At 31.3% G+C, this 20957-nt stretch overlaps 1 protein-coding gene across 1 annotated transcript; it reads left to right on the forward strand.

The window, feature by feature from the left end:
• Positions 1 to 2063: 2063 nt before the first annotated feature.
• On the forward strand, positions 2064 to 3170 carry LOC124535895. Its single transcript, XM_047112295.1, has one exon. It carries the CDS (start codon positions 2064 to 2066, stop codon positions 3168 to 3170), a length of 1107 nt encoding a protein of 368 aa, XP_046968251.1.
• Positions 3171 to 20957: the final 17787 nt, after the last annotated feature.

Consider the following 20957-nt stretch of genomic DNA (forward strand, 5'->3'; position numbering starts at 1 on the left):
CTACATAAGAAGATGCCCTTCGCTTCCTAACACCCTTTAAATTTGACTATTGATGTCTCAAGTCAATTTCATTTCTTTAATATTATAAATAGTAACAAGAATTAGACATAAGATGCTCATGTTAAATTCAGAATTCCATTTCATTTTGATTATGAGACTAGCGACCCAAACAGCACGGGTACAATGCTAATACTAAATTTTCTATGTTTCTTACTATATTTTATATCTATTATATACAAAAACCTTCCTCTCTTATCACTCTATCTATTATAAAACCTGCATTAAAATCCGTTGCGTAATTTTAAATATCTACATTGGGACAGACAATAAATAAAATAAATAAATTGGGCAACATCACTTAAAGTAATGAATTTTCTGCATGACCCATGAAAACCGGTGTGCACATTCCTCGACGGATGTCGTCAAAGACAGTGGTTTATACTATGTAATGATAATGAAATCGGAACATTGCGAATGCTGAAGCATCTATAACAAAGATACACATAACTGAAATAAAATCATTTTTGAAACAGTTTTATCTTTCACACACAAAAGTATTCAACCAGAATCGCTATCTCTAGATGTTCTAACAAGCGCTGACAACTGGAGCGAGACGTTGGCGACATTCCTAATGATCGAATTGTATAACAATGGTGAATCTCCTCATACTCAACATTGTAGTTCAAACAGTTTAAATTTTATCTTTTTACATTTTAATACGAATTCGTTCTGTTCCTGTACTCGTTTCTCAACTATTAAAATTCCTTCCTGTTCATTGCTTTACGCTTCATGCTAGATTTAACTCTCAATATTGCTAAGACTAATGTCTATACATACTTTTTTATGAGAATTAATTTTACTTTTACTATTATATTACCGTGCAAAGTAAATATTTCATATTATGAGTTTTAAACAGTTGTACCAGTTCGTAATACTGAATTGTTAAGTTATTTTTATTTTAGGTATTTAATTGTATATTATACTCGCTTGGTAAAAATATTAAGATTAAATTATTATTTAACTTTAAATAATTTATAAAAAATAATGAGCCCTCCAATTGTACAGACATTATCTTATCTGTCCGTAAAATATATACCATATATTTAATTCAATACATTTTTATATCGGTAAAAGAATTGTTTTTTTTATTAATCAAATACAAAATATATATTTTCTCACATGTGGACGAACTATCGACCACAAATAATAAATATAAAGTTATTTCTATCATTATTTAATATCATTAAAATATTAATATCATTATTTTTCTTTAGCGTACTCGTATAATATACATATATAGTCATATTAATTCGTAATCCATACATTATAGTACCTTCCCATTAAAATTTAATTCCACTAACAGTATGTATAGCTATTAGGAAACGGCACTCCAAACTCTATCCAGCAACGGCCCATTTGATCGACCTTACAATATAGCTAGCATATACGTCACGTCATACGTCACGGATACACTTGCTCTTGCTAAAATATTCTATTTAAATTATTTAAAAGTGGAAAAAGTTGTGATAGTCTAACTAAATGTGTAAATTGCAAAAGGATACTCTGTGGTAAATGTTGTCTCGTCATCAATTACACAAATTATCGATAAATTAGTGATAAAAGTGAAAACTTATAATTGAACTCAAGATCTAGTGATACCAAAACAAAATAAGTGACTGTATATAATCACTAACATGTATTTTGTGAAGTGCAATAAAACATATAAACAATAACAGGCAGTAACGAACCGCTACAATGAAGCAATAAATTTATAAAATTTCAATCTTCCTTACTAGTGTTTAAGTGCCGGTAGTGTAAAAATAAAACAAAATCATTGCAAAGCAACAAACAAAAGGCATTCTTATCAATTCGCATAACAGCCAATATATGAGTAACTATTTGACATAACATAATCAGCGAACGCTGGCGTCTTGGTATGAAGCATAGAATTCACATGTAATAGATCACGGATCGCGCCTCATCAAACCCGTGCATATAAAGTTTTTGTTTTTTTGTTTTTCTTTTTTTTTTTTTTCTTTTCGGTACAACTATAAAAATAAACTATGGCCGATCAAGCAAAAAATGCACTCAATAAAAATAAGTTCGAGTGTTGTAACCGTCTAACAAATTCAAATGAAATCTTAAAATGCCAACTGTGTAAGAAAAGGTACCACTATACCTGCGTAACGGTTATTACTACTACACTGTATAAAAATTTATCTGAAGATTTCAAATCTACATGGCTCTGCCCATCATGTAATAGACCTCGTCCTGGAACTGATAACACCAGCACACCCGTGAGATCTTTCCCAGATAATAATCAAGAACTTCAAAATAATATCACCCTTAGACGAAAACAGGAAACACATGATTCAAATGATGGCGAATCACACTCCCTGACACTTGCTGATGTTCGCAGAGCTATTAGGGAAGAACTAGTCAATACTTTAGAAAACTTTAAAACGAATGTAATGTCTCAACTGAACATTAAAACTAAAGAAGTGCTAGATCAATTGGTGCAAGTTACAGACTCGATGAACTTCATAGAACAACAATACGAAGACTTAAAGAAGGAAATATCAGCGAAGGAAAAGGTTATTCAGACATTGGAGACTGAGTGCAAGAATTTACAAACATCGGTGAATGAATTAGGAGCACGTCTGGTAAAGATAGAACAACATTCACGCTCGATGAATGTAGAAATCCACTGCGTACCTGAGCACAAGAATGAAAACCTGATGACTCTTGTAAAGCAAATAGCAATAACCACAAACTATAAATTGAATGAGTCCAATATACACTACTGCACGAGAGTCGCAAAGCTTCAGAATAACAGTCCGAGGCCACGTTCTATTTTAATTAAGTTTAGCAGTCCAAGAATCCGGGATGAGTTCCTAGCAGCATCTATTAACTTCAACAAAAAAGCGAAGAACAACTCCGAAAAAATGAATACCAACCATATTGGAATACGAGACGATCCGAAGCCAATCTACGTGGTTGAGCATCTCTCTCCGACGCAGAAATCTCTCCATGCAGCAGCACGGTTAAAAGCCAAAGAATTAAAGTACCGATTTGTTTGGGTCAGAGGAGGCAATATCTACATGCGGAAAACTGAAACATCCGAATACAAATTCATAAGGAACATTGAAACACTGTCCACATTGATTTAAGTGCCCTTTTGTATATGCAACACACTGTATTAAAGACATGTTTATAATAATTTATCTATTAAAATTCGATTCTATTTCAATTTATTACCAAAATGTTAGAGGTTTAAGGTTAAGTATTAATGAGGTACGTCAAGAAATACTAGCGATAAATTATGATATTATAATATTTACTGAAACATGGTTAAATAGCAGTCTATTCACGGGGGAACTCTTTGATGACAATTACATCGTATACAGACGTGACCGCGAAAGCTCTGCCCTAAGCAAACATAAAAAGACAGGTGGAGGTGTCTTAATAGCTATATCTAAGATGTTCACGTCACAAAGGATACTTGAATGGGAAAGTGACTGTGAAGATATTTGGTTAACCGTAGATTTAAAGCCAGTAATTATTAATATCTGTGCAGTATATTTACCACCACCTATTAAACGTGAGTTGCTGGACGCTTTCACAAAAAATACAAACAAAGTTTTGCAGGATTACTGTCACAGTCGTGAATGCACACTTATTGTTGGGGATTTTAACCTAAGCGATGTTTATTGGAATGTTTCTAAAGAAGATTCTTTTGCTATACCCGACAACTATAACAATTGTCATATCAAGAGCTCCTTAATTGATTTTATGTCATTGAACAATTTAAACCAATATAACCTAATATATAATTCCAAAAATAAAATTCTAGATTTAGTACTATGTAGTCAAGACGTTACAGTCTCGAATAGTTACAATCCTTTAAAAAAGACAATAGATGTTTTACACCCACCACTAGATATTAATATTCAATTACCTAAAAAAACAAAAAATATTAATAAAAATGTAAATAAATTTAACTTCTATAAGGCCGACTATAACAAAATTATTAATGAACTTGACAAAATATCATGGCTTGTTGAATTTTCTACCTATAATAATGTTAACGACATGCTGAATCGTTTTTACGCCATATTACAAAAAAATATAGTAAAATTCGTATCCCAAAAAATAAACAGTAAACGAGACTCTCCTAAATGGTTTTCGAAAAATCCTAGATACTTTTGGACTCATTTAAAAAATTTTCGCCAGCGCAAGAATCCTTATCCCTCAACTATGTTTCTCGGCGACGAAAAATCTAATGACCCCCAATCTATTTGCAATTATTTTGCATACAATTTCTCCTCAGTATACGAGAGAGACTCGTTAACTGGTATTGATCCTTGTCCTTATAAAATGAACCAAAATGGAATACGTACGTTTAAGCTAACACAAACTGAGATTTATAAAAAGCTAAAAAGACTCGATGTTAACAAAGCTGCGGGGCCAGACAATATTCCACCTCTTTTTCTCTTGAATTGTGCATCCACTTTATCATTTCCACTAATGTTAATTTATAACAAATCCTTATCGTCTGGGGAATTTCCTACAAGGTGGAAGGAAGCAAGAATTGTGCCAATATATAAATCAGGGAAACTCGAACAAATTAAAAACTACAGACCTATTTCAATTTTGTGTACTCTGTCTAAGGTATTTGAATCTCTGGTTTATCCTATAATTTACAACTACGCTAAAGATTACCTAAGTGACAAGCAACATGGATTTATTACTAAACGATCTACAAATACAAATCTCATGATGTATGTGACAGATATTTCTGAAAACCTGGACAGGGGCCACCAGAATGACATTATATATACGGATTTTTCAAAGGCCTTCGATAAAGTGAACCACAACCTATTGATAAAAAAATTAAAACTACTGGGAATCTCCGACGCTCTTTTGATGTGGTGCACAACTTATCTCAAAGCTAGAAATTCTAGGGTTGTTGTAAACGGCTACCAATCTGACTTCGTCATGGCATACTCTGGTATTCCACAGGGATCTAATCTCGGACCTCTCTTCTTTAATATATTTATTAATGATATTACTACAGTATTAAAATATTCACGCTGCTACCTTTTCGCCGACGATCTCAAGCTAACACGTGTCATAAAAGAGCAAAACGATGTTTTGCTTCTGCAACATGACTTAAATGCTTTGGATACATGGTGCAAGACAAACAAAATGTTTTTAAATATAGATAAATGCAAACACATTAAAATTACACGCAAATTAAGACCAATAAGTTCAAAATACTACATACAAGGTATAGAACTGCAGGAGGTTCAGAACATTGAAGACTTGGGTGTCACAATAGATACGAAATTAAATTTTAATAAACACGTCGATAAAATAGTCGAATCAGCCAATAAGAGTCTTGGTTTTATTATACGCTGTAGCAAAGAATTTCGAAAGACGAGTACAGTAATCAGACTTTATGACTGCTATGTTCGCAGCAAGTTAGAATATTGCTCCATAGTTTGGTGTCCAACCAATATAACACAAAAAACAAGAATCGAAAAGATACAAAAAAGATTTGTAAGGCATTTGGCGTACAAAACCAAAAATAACTCTTTTAATACCTACAGCGAAAGGCTTAAGTACTTTAACATGCAAACGCTTGAAAACAGAAGATCCTATCTAAACATGTGTTTTTTGCACAAACTTTTCAACAATAATATCGACTGTCCAGAAATATTGAACAAATTTTGTTTCACGGTACCGAGCAGAATCCCTCGCTTTGGTTGTAACTTGTTCCAAATACTCCGACACAAAACAAGAGCTGGAAAAAATTCTCCAATACCAAGAGTGAGCATACTTTACAATAATTTATCCAAAGAAATAAATGGCTTAGATCTATTTCACGACAACCTAGGGGCATTTAAAAACAAATTAAAGACACATTTATTCACTATTGCTTGACATACCTCAAATTAAATTAAATTAAGTTAAATTAAGTTAGAATAAATTAATGTTTATGCAATTGACTATGTATGATATGCAACTATTTAAATTTGAATTATTATAAAATTAACATTGAAGTAGGTACATATTATTATTTTATATTTAATTAATAATTTTGATGTCTCTTGTAATTTAATCATATTTACTTTTTTTTTTTTGTATCTCAATTATTCACGCATGCTGTGATAACCTGTAATTGGAAGTGCAACTAATTCTTAGTCTAAGAACATCTTTTATGCAATTACTAATGTTGTAACTTCTGTTGGTTGTCCCTAAATAAATAAATAAATAAATAAATAAATAAATAAATAGCTTGCCGATGAAAATGGAAACTTTGCCCGTATTGAGGTAAATCTTTTCATGGTTGAGAAAAATAATTGGATCGGTTAAAGGAAAGCAATTACAACAGGCAAGAGCAATTTCGATTTACTCAACATGGATTTATATAACCTTCGTATTTAATCGATCGATCTCAGGATATTAAGTTTTATTTTGTAATCGTTTCCGATCACGATTACCAGTATTTAAGATATTGCTTTGATGGTCTATCTCGATTTTATTACTTTACTTATTATTTCTATTACTAGTAAAACGCGTTAGGTTTGTCTTTGTGTATGTATCATTATGAGTACCTAGTAATAATAAATTATAGTTTGGAAATGTCATCTTTGCACTTTAAAAAGCAAAAGTAACCAATTAACAGCCTGTAAATTGTCCACTATGAAAACTCTCCTTTAGAAGAGAAGGTTTGAAGGTAACTTCAATATACATATATATTAGATATATATGTATATTATTCAAATCTTTTGTACTTATGCAGTCACAAGACTATTTCCTCAACCCCAAGGTTGCCTGGACGAGATCGCTCTTTCTCGATAAGACCACCTATTTTATCATCATTCATTTTGTTCCGTTTATTTTCACTTAAACTGTTATGTCTCGTGTGCAGTAAAACGAATAATACTTTCAAGCACGCTTCTTAAAACATATCTTTTTTTTGTTTTATTCATATCAAAATATGTAAATCATTTTTTTTGTACGTATCATCTAATAAATCGACTGTAAAGTTATATAAGTAGATTGTACAAAACTATTTTTTTTTAATAATATTACTTCAAAATGTCAGTATAGTCAATAAGAATCTGCGATAATAACTACCAATAACAAACGAACGAAACATAATAAGACAAGATCATTTCATCAAGGTTTCAAATGAAAATCCTTATTTCTCATATCTCACTCTCGTACGTGTGAGAAATTAAATATAACGTCATAAAGATGTTCTTTTTCTCGTATGTTCAAGTAATAAAGCTTAGAGATAAATAAAGGCCGTTAGGGACATCTTCCAAGTTGCTGATGGAGTTAGTTTCATCGCAATCAAATTCCAAGTCCAAAATACGAGTAAGTAGGATTATCTTCGCTTGTAAGTTTCTTTTTTCATTAACACTATATGGAGACAGACTTGGTATTTATCTATTAAACGTAATAATAATATTCGATCCACCATAATTTTCGGTGCTAAACTAATAAAATGTATACTTTGCTTAGTCAACATAGAAATAAATTATTTTAATTGTTTGCGTTACAGATATACAATTCATTATTTCAAATAAACGATATATAACGAGTATGTCATGCTTTAAGCGAAAGACAAACGACAAACGCTACTTGTTATATTATTTTAATGTCGGATGCGAAGCAATCTTCCATACCATTATAGCTTGTGACGCTCTCGCTGAAATTGTATGTGAAGCTTTTGAGAAACTTTAACATTAGTCGGTAACTTTTTCCTCGTAACGCACACGGTTGGGCGGCCACTAATGGGGAACTGTTCGTTACGAACTTTTTCTAAAAGAAAAAATACTCTCGCGTTACTGTAGACCGCTCTCATCCGTGGTTTAAAAAGTTTTTCCTATTTCTTTAAAAGAATCATCTCGGGACAAACGAGGAGAGTGCAGTTAGTACCAGACACCCATATAGGGGGAGGTGTTTGAGGGGAGAGAGTCAACGTTCACTACCAATATTAGCTTGCCGACGTTAGGTTAGGGACGTCGGAGGAATAAGAATTACTTCTATTGCTTGTATGCTACCTCGATAGGACAGCATTGCTTTCCCTATACTGCGTCAGTATATTCTGTCACACGTAGACAAAATAGAAATGTTCTCTTTTTCATTTCATATTTCGTTTTATTTTTTATATAAACTGGATCTTACCCGTGATATTCTTTTAACGAAAACAAATAAAATTTATATTTTAAATCATAAAAAATATATCTCATTCAAATTTTTTACCAATCAAATATTTTAAAACTAAACGCGATCTCGTTCCATTTTTGAATTACATAATATTATAATTTTGAAAATGGAAAACGTTTATATAATACCGGGGAGATATATTTTTAAGGACACGTATAAAATTCGGCTGTTATATTGGCAATTTAAAAGGTTGAACTCAACCCCCATTACAAGCATTTCATCCATCACGACGTCGACTCAATTGACGTAAATGTCAACACTTAACCCTAGTTGCCGAACTTTGTGTTACATGGGGATAGTTTATATCTTAATAAAGTTACGTATTATCTCTAATGTTATTGTAGCTGTTTTATTAGTAAAGTACAGAAACAGTATGATATTGTGCTACAGGCCGATTTTAGAGAAGAAAACTCACTACGACTCGCTGATTTAGTGGAAATTCGTGTGGCAGATTATTATCCGATACATACAGGATGTTTACCTTTAATAGTAGAAAAGAAATGACACGAATTTAGTATATGAAAAACTAGTGCTTGCCGGTGTTCGAACCGGTGATCTTCATTCAAGATACATTCGTAGTCATCTCTTTCTTAAGCTTAAGATTAATCAAGTGTTGTATGTACAATGTTGCCTACTCACGTATAAAACCTGAAATACAAATAATGCCACTGGTGTGATTATCTCTACTTCGCAATAATATTATGTGCTTGTATTGACTTAACTTATATTAAAACGAACTTTTTTGGGTAGGTTAAACTTTTTAAATTTAATACATCACTAATAGTTAAAAATACTTTAATTTCATCTCAAAACGAATATTATTTATACATGAAACCCAAATGAAAATCGTTTTGAAAAAATACATATTTTTTTTATTATGAAATTTAATTAAACAATTTTGTTGTTTATCAATTGCGAATGTAATTTTCAGAGACATGTGAACCGGCCCTAAATGAAGATTTATGAGCAAATTCTGCTCCTACGTTCTCACACGTCAAACGTGATGACTCCTGTCAATCTAAATTGTCTGAACTAACTTAAAAAAAAATACCCTTATCGTAACGTATAGCGCATATTATAGATTTTAAAAACAACATGTTCTTCAGAGTGTATGATATTGATAGTCGTGGCGGTGACGTTGAGAATTACAATCACTGCGAATGACTAAAAACATAGGCACAGAAATGTCTTAAGTAGATACACAATGAAAAACGCCTCAAAAGAGTAATATATTATCAAGCAAAACAGTAATGTATCTATGAATCAAAAAACAACGAGTCAATAGTCATCAATTATAAAGTTAAGAATAAAGTGATACCTACAGTTAAATAATAGGTAAAACTTATTCTTGTATTTAAAAAAAGGAGTGTTTAATAACACAACAAAGTGTCACAAAAAATCAACGACTAGTTATATACTATATTATAATAAATAACTAGTCATTAATTAAAAGTAATCGTAGGATTAAATCCAAGGAACTAAAGTTATAACTACATTTCTGAATTCAATTATTTGGTTTGAAAAAGTTGCTTATAGAAAAATTAAACTCACTTAAAACATTTATAATATGTTAGGGTAACACCGAATTAGGCAAAAATTGTATTTAAAATTTCCCCTAAGTTTAATGAAATTTTCAAGTGTAGTACAATTCAGCGCCTAGGGACAATAAATAAATTACTGGTAAGTTACGAAACATCTACAGTCTTCATTATATGTTTTGTCTCGGATAAAATCGGATTAATTTGCTCTACCTAATTAGAAAGGTTTTTAAATTTCGTACAAACTTCACCCTGTTCTAAACTTTCAGGAACCGAAAATCAATGAAGCGATCTCAAATAGATTTATGTTCTTATCTTAAATTCCTTCGAGTACAACATATACCGCTCCGAATTAGCCCCAAATACTTAAGAACATTTCAACAACGATTCTCCGTTTTCAGCAACTATTTATATTTTAATAGAGGCAATAATTTTAGGGCCAACCCGTCGAAAACTAACTTCAGCATTCATTTACAAAGTAAACCCAAAGTTGAACCCTCGAAACTCATTAAAAGTAAATCCGCGTGCATTTTCTAAAGACGATGAATTAAAGCTTCTTTAAAGAAATTTCCTTAAGACTGCAGGCGAGCGCGCCTCATTTGCCACTATTGAGCCGTGCCTATAGTTCAATGCTAGCTTCAGTTTAAATAAACCAAGATTAAAACGTTTTGAATCCACTTTAAAAACTCTTCCTTATTTTATAACTGAGCAAAATATCTTTGTAGTATCAGTTCTATAAAAGCATTAAACGTAACACTGAAAGAAAAGAACATTCTTTTCCATAGAAAAACTTCATTCCAACTCTCACTTCGCTTTGAACAACGAATACCTTGCATAATATTGCTTATAAATCTCATTGTACTTTTGAAGAGAGAATACAATCATTATTTTATACTTCAGTACACAAAACAATGCAACAATACAATATCTAAAAGTAATGTTGCTATATGATAAGCATATTTATCCAACTGAAGTAAGAAGTCATTTTATTCAAATACACACATAAAAAAGCTTTAACTCGTAGTTAAAAAAACGTAATTTGAATAATGTTTTTTTTATTGTTACGTTTAGCAAAGGAGACTCGCATTCCAATCAAGCCATACCTCTAATGTCGATTCAATGTGATCGATGAAAGCACTATTCGAAACGCTTCTAGGTATACGAAACGGCACACAAACACAGATTTCAATAATTTACCGAAGAGAGTGCTGTAATCCTGAGATAGTAATACAGGCAAGGGTTGGTGCCTGTTTATTTAATAACGTTGCGACGTTTCGATAAGAGACGCCATTGTGTGACTCTTGCGAAGACGTATTACGTCCTTAGACTAGATATATTAAAAAATTAATCCCTCCTACGTTGTCACGTATTCACATTGATGGAATATTTTACCGTAATAAAGATTAATATTAGATCAAAAATAAATAATCCGATATCATACTATTATCATATCTTTTTCTACAAACGTTCATATTTCTATGTAAACATAATTAATATTTTTCGGTAATTAAAACCAAATTCAATAGCATTCTTTATTTTTATTAAAGAAATTTAATAAATGCACAAAAGTGTTGGTAAACAAAAGTATTCGTTGTATGATATCATAATCGAAAACTTTTAACTATATATAGAATTCTCGCGACAAATTTAATAACTTATAATTATTTGAAATGTACATTTCCATTTCAACAGAAGCTCCCATTGTTGTCACCCTAATTCACGGAAAGCGAACTGCTTGGCAAACACTGATATTAGTTTTCTGCAAAAGTACTCATCTTGAGTGTTTCCGGCTATATTTCATTTGTTTATTATGTCTTATCAACAAATTCTATATTGCTTTACTTAGCGAAATTAAATTATGCTACACTCTGTGATTTATGTCTACATGTGTAAATAACTAAAATAATATGTCAATGAAATATTTCTTCAAAAAATTCAATTGAATATTTTAAAGAAATAGAATGTTAAAATATAAGTATGATTCAAGTAAATAATTACGTGTTATTATTTACACCCTCATTTACCAGTAACTTGACAAGGTAAGGATTCATAAAATTAAGCAGTGAATATTATTAAAAGATACTTAATAACAGTATTAAAATAACCTTGATGCCAAGTAAGATATAGATAGTGTAACAAGTATACCAAGGTTATCTTAATACTGTGATGTGCTCATTAAGACAATAAATTTAAGCCACAAAATTTGGCCTAAAAATCGCACTTTTACTTAGTTTAAATTTCTCAAGAACTTATTCAAGATTTTTTTACATCCTTATATATACAACGATTACGCAAAAATACGCATAGAATCACCCCAAAAGTCAGAACGTTGCTCAGTGAAATGGAAAATGGCCATCTTCGAAATTAATGGATATTTTATTGCGTTCGAAGTTAAATTGATCGTGACGTAATCGAAATCCCTTTAACGTATTCAAATATTTTCACTGACGTATTTATCGTTACTGTCATAAACTTAATACATTCTATATAATCTACGTAGATGACGTATTAACGCATAACTTAAATTAGTACGTAATGATTTAATTTATGCGTTAATACGTAATTACATAATGATTATAGATTGCATCAAAAATGTTTTGAAAATGGATATACTTGTATAAATAACTAAAAATAAAAAAACTTTTTGGTTACATGGCTAATAGAAATTCTATGATCAATTCCGGTTCAAACCATTTAAAAAATATATCGTCAAAGCATGAGTACACGTTGATCTTGCGACTGTACTCCTTTCAATCGTGCCAGATTTGATATCCCATATGAGAATGAATACATAGTGTAACTGTTTTGTGTAGTAATGTATGTCACGCGCAGATGGCTGGATCCTCTTGAGAATGGCCATAGTCAAAATCGGTCAAAAGGACAGATGAAATATTGTTCATAACATTTGAACTTTTCGATAATTTCGTTTTCGTTTCTCATCAAAGACCATTTGACTTTTCATACGCCAATCAGACGGATTTCGATGATTTCTAGTATCATTCTACAGAAAGAGCACATCAAACTATTGTTTCTTTATGTCAAGAAAATCTCTTAGTAAATGCCAATTTTTTTCGCTCCCATTCCGCGGAGACGCACACAAAGCCATTAGTTCTGCACATGCTCTCTCTATCCGTCTAATCAGACTATGAGAGTGTAGTAAATGTGTGTCGAACACAAAGGAGATGCGATACCGGCCTATATAAACTCGGCCTGGAAAGGACATGCAGATTAATTTGAATATTATTAAGGTATTAGTGTTCCTTTATTCTTCATATTTTTTAGGATAATTGTTCGATACATAAAACGTTAAATGATTATGATTTTGTCATTGAAGTGAATCAGGAAAATTGTTATATTATTATATTAATACAAACTAAATGAAAAGAAGCATATTCAAATTCGTAGTCGCAGCCTGAAAATTTCCCACTGCTGGTCTAAGACCTCTTCTCACTTTCTTTGGAGGAGATGGTTCGTAACATATTCCATCATGCCGTTCCAATGCAGGTTGGTGGAATATACATGTGGCAGAATTTCTATGAAATTAGACACATGTGGGTTTCCTCACGATGTTTTCTATCATCGCCGAGCACGAGATTAATTAAAAACACAAATGAAGCACATGATTATTCAGTGGTGCTTGCTTGGGTTTGAACCCGCAATCATCCGTAAAGATGCACGCGTTCTAACCACTGGGCCATCTCATAGAGGTACGATGGAAGCAAATTTCGTAGTTTAAGGATTAAGCATATAAAAAGGCAAAGTAAATCATAATGCAAGATCCTCATTCCGATATAAAGCGGAGGATTGAAAGTTAAGCAAATAGCAGCTAGGAAAAACAAAACATGTTTTACAACACCGCAATAAAAATATTCACAATCTGAGTTATAATGTCACACAAATGAAAAACAAGCTTATGTAACAGTCCTGACATTTGTTTGATTAAATACCCTTACTTATGTAAATACAATTATCATTCATAGATTCAGCTATAATTATTTCCCAGAACAAAATAGTAAATATAAATGTAATTACACAATTACATAAAGGACAAAATGTTCAACAAACAAAAATAAAATTAGGGAAATTTTAAAATTCATAATGCGATTGCCGAATTTCCCTGAGTATTTTTTACGATGAAAATAAAAATTTGAAATATCCGGGACTTAAATTGCCCCATTTTGCCGCAGTCTACGAAAAGTAATGAAAGAAAAGTTCGCTTTTCATGACACATAGATTATTCTTAGTGGCCTCTTTTACCCACAATGTATGTGAATTCCTATATAAAATTTTATAGCTACCTCCGTGATTCTAGCTCCAATTCTTAAAATTTATTCTCTACGTAAGCTGTATTACGCTAAGTACCTTGAAAGTAAATTATTTTATTTTGAGATATAATATTAACAATTTAATAACTCGTTACCTGTTTTTTTTTTAATTATCTATCTGGGAACTATTAGTATAACTTGAATACTTGAAATTATCAATTTAATTGATCTAACTTGAATAAAAAACTGAGTGTTGAATACAAATCTCAGGCTCAAAGAATTTTTTTAACAGTAATATTGCATCATATAGAATACATTCAATTTTATATAATATACGCGTTATATTATATTTAATTACAGTCTTACTTACCATTTAAAATTAACTAATCATTTTATTACACAATTGTTATAAATATCTTGAAATTTCTGTACAATATTATAAACCACTTAAATTGGAAAAGGAAATTTTAAGGAAAATATTATTCTAGTTTCAAATACTATCTCCAGTTTATAGGCAATGAATAGAATATTTGATTATAGCCAGCAACTTGGCCACAAATCCAGAGGTAAAGTTTGGTCAAATATTTATAGTATGTTAACAATGTAGATAGTTCGGTGACCTCATTCCCCCCATAAGTTTGGGACCTGATTTCATTATGTAAGGTTTAAAATATAATGACAAACAGTGCTGATTAATTGGAAATTGAAAACTAAATAATTTGCCAATTTCAATTATGTTTGTTTAAACATGTCTTCAAAAATAGATGTAGAAGATGATAAAAAGGCGTGGAATTAATACCTGTTGATTTCCAGCTAGGAAATATTAAATAATTGTATCAACTAACATGAACTATGAATTTTAAATGTTGAAAAAGAGTAACTACTGACTTTCTTGCCGGTACTTCTCGGTAGAATCTACTTTCCGAACCGTTGGTAGCTTTATTTAATTGTTAAATGAAGAAAAGTGCTTGGAAAAGCCCACTTGAATAAAGTTTATTTTGATTTTGATTTGATTTTAAACACTCTATGGAAAAGAAAACTTACTTACGTTTCGTCCTTCATTATCCTATAGGTACTTATAAATTCAATATCTGATTCATAGTGACGCGTAGAAAACCGTCATTAAGCGACGAAGTAATTTTTCGAATATAAGAGAATTAATTATTGTACTTTAAATTTATGCTGTTTTTAATGGAAACTTAATCATCATTTTGGTAATTATAGGTAAAATTATAAATTATTGCTGATAATTTGTTAATTATTTAAGTGTTGAATGTACTTTCAAATCGAACTGACTGAGTAGGTCTAAAAACGAATATAAAAAGCTTGAAAGCCTACTTGTATATTACAAATATATAATAAGCTTATTGATGAATAAGCTTCTTATTTATTCGATAAAATTTCGATTGAAGTAATGTTCCTATATAATAAACAAATAGGATTTTAAGCTTAACTATATAAGTTAAGAGATAAGTGATACCACGTCGCTTAGTATATAATAAATTTCTTTGGAAAATATTCATATTTAAATCGAATCTTATACAATCTGTTCTATTTCAAACAAGTTTTCAACATTTCGTTACATATACAAGCTCACCCAACTCACATGGACAACAATCAGTAAACTGTTGGTCAGTTAAAGTTTACTATGTTTGCTAAAATATATGCAAGAGTGAAGTTCCAAATGCTTCCTTCACCTGAATTATAAGACTAAGTGTCCGGCTCCGAGTTTAAGACTTTTCCAACTAAAACTTCGTCTGGCTCGTCCGTTTAATGTCAAAAACCGGTTTAATTGTTCTAAACTTGTGAATTTGTCTCAAACTATCGCTTGTTTTTCTTTTAACTTGAAATAAAAACGTTGTTTATAATACGTAAATTAATCATTATGTACACAAATTTTATTAAGCTTATGATAGCTGATAGTTATTAATTAATTTTATAGATATTTAATTTAAAATATTATATAGTCTTACAAGAACTACCCTCTTCTCAAACAGGACCGAGTGGAATCACATATATACGGCAGAACGCTTAGTGACGGGTTGAATGTTCGGTTGACTGTCGGTCGAATAGGTTCGAGTCTGTTTGTATCGGTCGTGGTATTTACTGTTCTTACGTACGTACGTACTAATTAACCATCTATGGATTGAAATATTTTTGTAACCGATTAAAGTTATGTAGTGATGGTAATTGTGTTCAATTATAAATAAATAAAGATCTGTAAAGTATAGGTTTGTCATTCGTGTTATTTTTTTAATTTAATTAATCTTAGGGTTTGTTAGAATAGATAATGATTTTTTGATGTTGTATTCCGTTCGGTTTCAATGAAAAACATCCTTGAATAATTGATATTTGATTTTATTTTATAATTAAAAGACAGGTATTTTATAAATCCAAACTCAGCTCGATACATTTATTTAACATAATAGGTTCAATCGGCATAATTCCAAGTTGTACAATCAATCACCCTTAATTTTTAAGATAAACCCGTTAAAAACCCGGATTCTGACCACCGACCGCTCTCTTCTGTTTTTCTTTTTTTTTCTTGTCACCTTACAATCTGTCCAGTCATCCAATTAGTCAGCTGATCAAAGTCGGCTTTCTTAACCAGCCAACCACGATACAACATTGTTACCATCTCTATATCAGAATAAAATAATTAAAATCATCACAGGAATACAAAAATATTATTACGAAAACACACTATTCCAGGACTTTTTAGGTTTGTTGAAAAATATACAAATATCAATTTAAAATGTACCTATCGATAACAGAATTTATTTAAAATATTTGACATATAGGTAATGGATAGTTAGTTTATATTTGGGCTGGTTCCTAGATAGGTTTGCACAACCCTAACATCATCATCATTAAGTAAATAGGTATGTTTATGATAATTGTAAAATTAGTACATTTTTTTTTAAAGTTTAAAGTATACTTCATCCATCCTAGATATAGAAAAAGGAATAATATTTAAGAAGCGAAACAGTTTCAATTTCCAAAGTACTTTTGATGCTATCAAATCGAATTATTGTTTACGTGAATTTGTTCGAAAGTATCTGGCTTAGCTCCATCTCATTGCGTCCTTAATTTAAAATGCAGATAGAGGAAAAAAACGAAAGTCATGTTAATTAGGATGTCAGCTACGCAAATAATAATCCCGCGCCTCATTTCGTATGCGGGATACAGCTTGCCTGAAAAATTTATCTCGTTTTTAGACAACACAATTACAGGAATATTTACTCAATGTGGCCTTAACTTCCGGACGTAAATATACTTTAAAATGTTTTCTTCCACTGTATGAAAATAAGATTATAGATAAAAATAATTAACAAATATCCGGTACAAGACCCACAATCGAATCTTCTCTCATCCTGATCTTTAGAAACTGATTCTATGAGGATGATACTTATTGCTGGCCAACCAATTGGTAGGTAGTAGGCAGGCCTGAAGCCTGAAGGATTACCATAACTCAGCACTTAAACGCAAAAGTCAAGTATGAAACTCAGGGGTTTAATCCCAGATTTGTTCCCATGATCTTCATTTCTCATTGATGTCTTCTGTCCATCTTTGCCAATATGGTGAATGCATAAATTGTCAGGATTCGTTACTATAATTCGATTAAAACGTCAACGAATATTTAAAAATATAAATATATTTATTCAGCTTGTATACACAAAATAAGTATAAAAAATAATATCGTATCTCTCCTGCATATTATTATCACAGTAGATATATTCCATTCGTATTCGTAGGTTTTCTATAAACAGCACTCTTGGCTCACAAAGCTCATTTTGTTTTATAGCACTCGAAGTAAACGCCCTACCCTTTTAAGAACGATATTTATTTATATTTCAATATTGGTGGGAGCGTTGGAATTGCGACTGTATTACTCGAGATAAACAATGTGATTGTAAAGACTATCGAATCTACAGAGTCGAGTAATACTAAATAAAGTAATGAAATTAAAGTCTCCGTATTATTTATGTTTTAGGTTTTTATTTAAAGATATATATTTCTTAAGAATACCTGTAAGTAATAGAATATAAGTACTTGATAACTTTATTTAGGAAGAAATTATTGATTTGTCAATTTTCCTCTTTAATTAAATCCCTCAATACGTGATATGTAGTTGTTTTGGTATCAACAACTATTAAAGTTATTAATTTCGGGATATTTACCATGCTTTTTTTTCATTACCTCATATCAACCGATGTGATAAATACTTCAGTGTACCAATTTTTCTCTCTTATATGAGTATATATTCTAATATTCTAGCTTATATAACGTAACACTTCAATCTCAAGATTCTCAAGAATTAATTTATCAAATCTATTTTAAAAAATTCTCTTGCGTTAAATAGTCGCAATTTACAAAAAAAAAACCGTTACAAATTGTTACATTTGTTGCTCAGTTAATTTGTAACTGAAATTTTGTAAAAAGAATTTTTAATAACTTGCCTAATATCCTTTGTATGAAGTATATACATATTTTTTATTTTATTTTTATATAATAATTGTGTAAGCCAATATTAATGGGGATGAAAATGAACCGCTGGACACAGCAATTAATTAATAAATATAATAAGTAGGTACTGGAACGATAAGTCCTGGTTTAAAACATTTATCAAAATGAAAGTCGTGCAATATTTTTGATACTTAACTGAACTAAATAATCAAAGTACAGATCATTTCTTCCACAAATTATTTCATGAAAGCAATAGATATAGTAGGTAAAGTCAGAAATTTTGGAACGCTGAAACATTTTTGCTTCAGTAACAAGTACTTTGAAGGCTCGAGTGTCGTGTGGATTTCGTGATAATAAAGTTCCTTTAGGTTTTTCGGCGTTTATGGCGGGTGGCAAAAACGTGTAAACAGGGGCGACAGTAAATTCTTTTGACATGGTAATCTGCTTTTGCTTCTTGAAACATCGTAGTGTTTTGCCTTTGTTGTTCCGTTGTTATATAGGAATATACGACTTAAATATAAGCTAGGTGTAGGTACATAGTTTTATTTTGTCTGGAAATAGAAACAGTAACATGCCCTGCACGCAATTGCTGTACAAATAAACACGTTATATTTCATAAATATTATTAATGATATGTTCCTTAGCGATACAATTGATCAGACAGGACAATTATCAATCCGATGTTTAAAGGGCTTAATAATTTGTCGTTACAGTAGAGAGTAATGAGATTTTATTTTAGATTTAACAGAGTATCTATATATCCGCTATTTTTGATTTCAATTGATAACTCCATCCTGCAGTTATGTCATCCTATTATACTCGTATATTGGCACTAGACAAACGTAATTTGTGTTATATACTCATATATGACTCGATCGGATCGATCATTCGTCCAATGAGTCGCATTATGAGTACTATTGCTTATTTGATTCCATTTTTATCGAAAACAACGGTTAATTTAAGTAAAATATTAGTTCAAGGGCCAATGAAGACTTGGTACTGCATAATAACTATATAATAAGTACAAGTTATAATGATTGTACTTGATACATGACATAGATTAACGTAGACCCAAGGATCAATTATACGATTGGACAACAATTAACATAAGAGGGATTCAATTATAAAAAAAATAATTGAATCCCAGATATTCGCGAAATATTTTCAACTGTAACAAGAATACAAAAGGGCAATAGGTATAATTATTTCGATTTCTTCTAAAACGAAAGTGAAATAGTGATAATACCTAATGGTGATGAGACAACGTCACTGTTGTAACTATTTCGTCTAGCTACAACAAAACCTAAGCTGAAAGATTTTAGAATTACCTACGTGGTAATTTATACTCGCCTTAAAATTTATTTAGTTTTCAATTAATTACATGGTAATTGATTTATGACAATTTGGTCTTTTGTATCCGTCCAATAACAATCGGGACCACTTGGCATATAAATTAGCATGTAGGCACATAGTCTTCACCCTAAAAACTAATTTCAACCAATTCAACTCGGTTTTGAAAGCAGAGGTGGTTGTGAAGCAGCAGTACACACTACTCGTACTTTTCTAAAAGGAAATGAAGCCGAGGTACTTCTGAAATTGGATTTAAAGAATGCTTTTAACTCCTTAGATAGAGGAACCTTGCTTAACAAAGTCCTCTCTAATTTGCCTGAAATTGACCCTTACGTTTGGCAATGTTATAATTCACCTTCGAAATTATTTTTTGGTGAAGATACTAGGCGATTAAGATAGGCGTTCAGCAAGGAGATCCATTGGGTCCTGCTCTTTTTAGCTTAGGTATTCATAAATGCATTTCAAATTTGAAATCTAAATTAAAAGTTTGGTATCTAGATTATGGAACTAAGGAGGTAAACTAGATGACGTTATTGAAGATTTAATTAAAATTTTTGCTAGCAAAAATATTAGTTTGGCAGTGGATAAATTTAATAAAATTGCACCTACAAACCACATAAAATTCTTCATAAAGATACACTTTACCTCCTTGGTGCACCACTATTTGATGAGGGCATATTTTTATTCTAGCCTATTTTTAACGATAAAATAAAAATATTTTCGGACAATATTGACCGATTGTCCGAAAACATTGGTTTCCTGGGAACGAGGTCGGGCCCTTGTGTGGGACGCTACATGCGTTGACACGTTGGCCCCATCTCATATCTGAGAAACAATGTTAAAAGCCGGTGCCGCTGCGGAAAAAGCTGAACCAAAAAATAGAACTAAATATTCGTGTATTATATCTAATTATATCTAATTACTTTTTTGTTCCTTTTGCTGTCGAAACGCTTGCCCTTGGAGTAGTGGTGCAAAAAGTATAACACCTCGCCTCATTGCCTCCACTGATGACAGGAGGGCTGGTTCGTTTTTCGCCCAGAGGATCGGAATTGCGATTCAACGGGGAAATGCTGCTAGCATTCTTGACACCATT

Source organism: Vanessa cardui, chromosome 15 (genome assembly GCF_905220365.1).
Source record: "Vanessa cardui chromosome 15, ilVanCard2.1, whole genome shotgun sequence".
In the NCBI taxonomy this organism is placed as follows: Eukaryota; Metazoa; Arthropoda; class Insecta; order Lepidoptera; family Nymphalidae; genus Vanessa; species Vanessa cardui.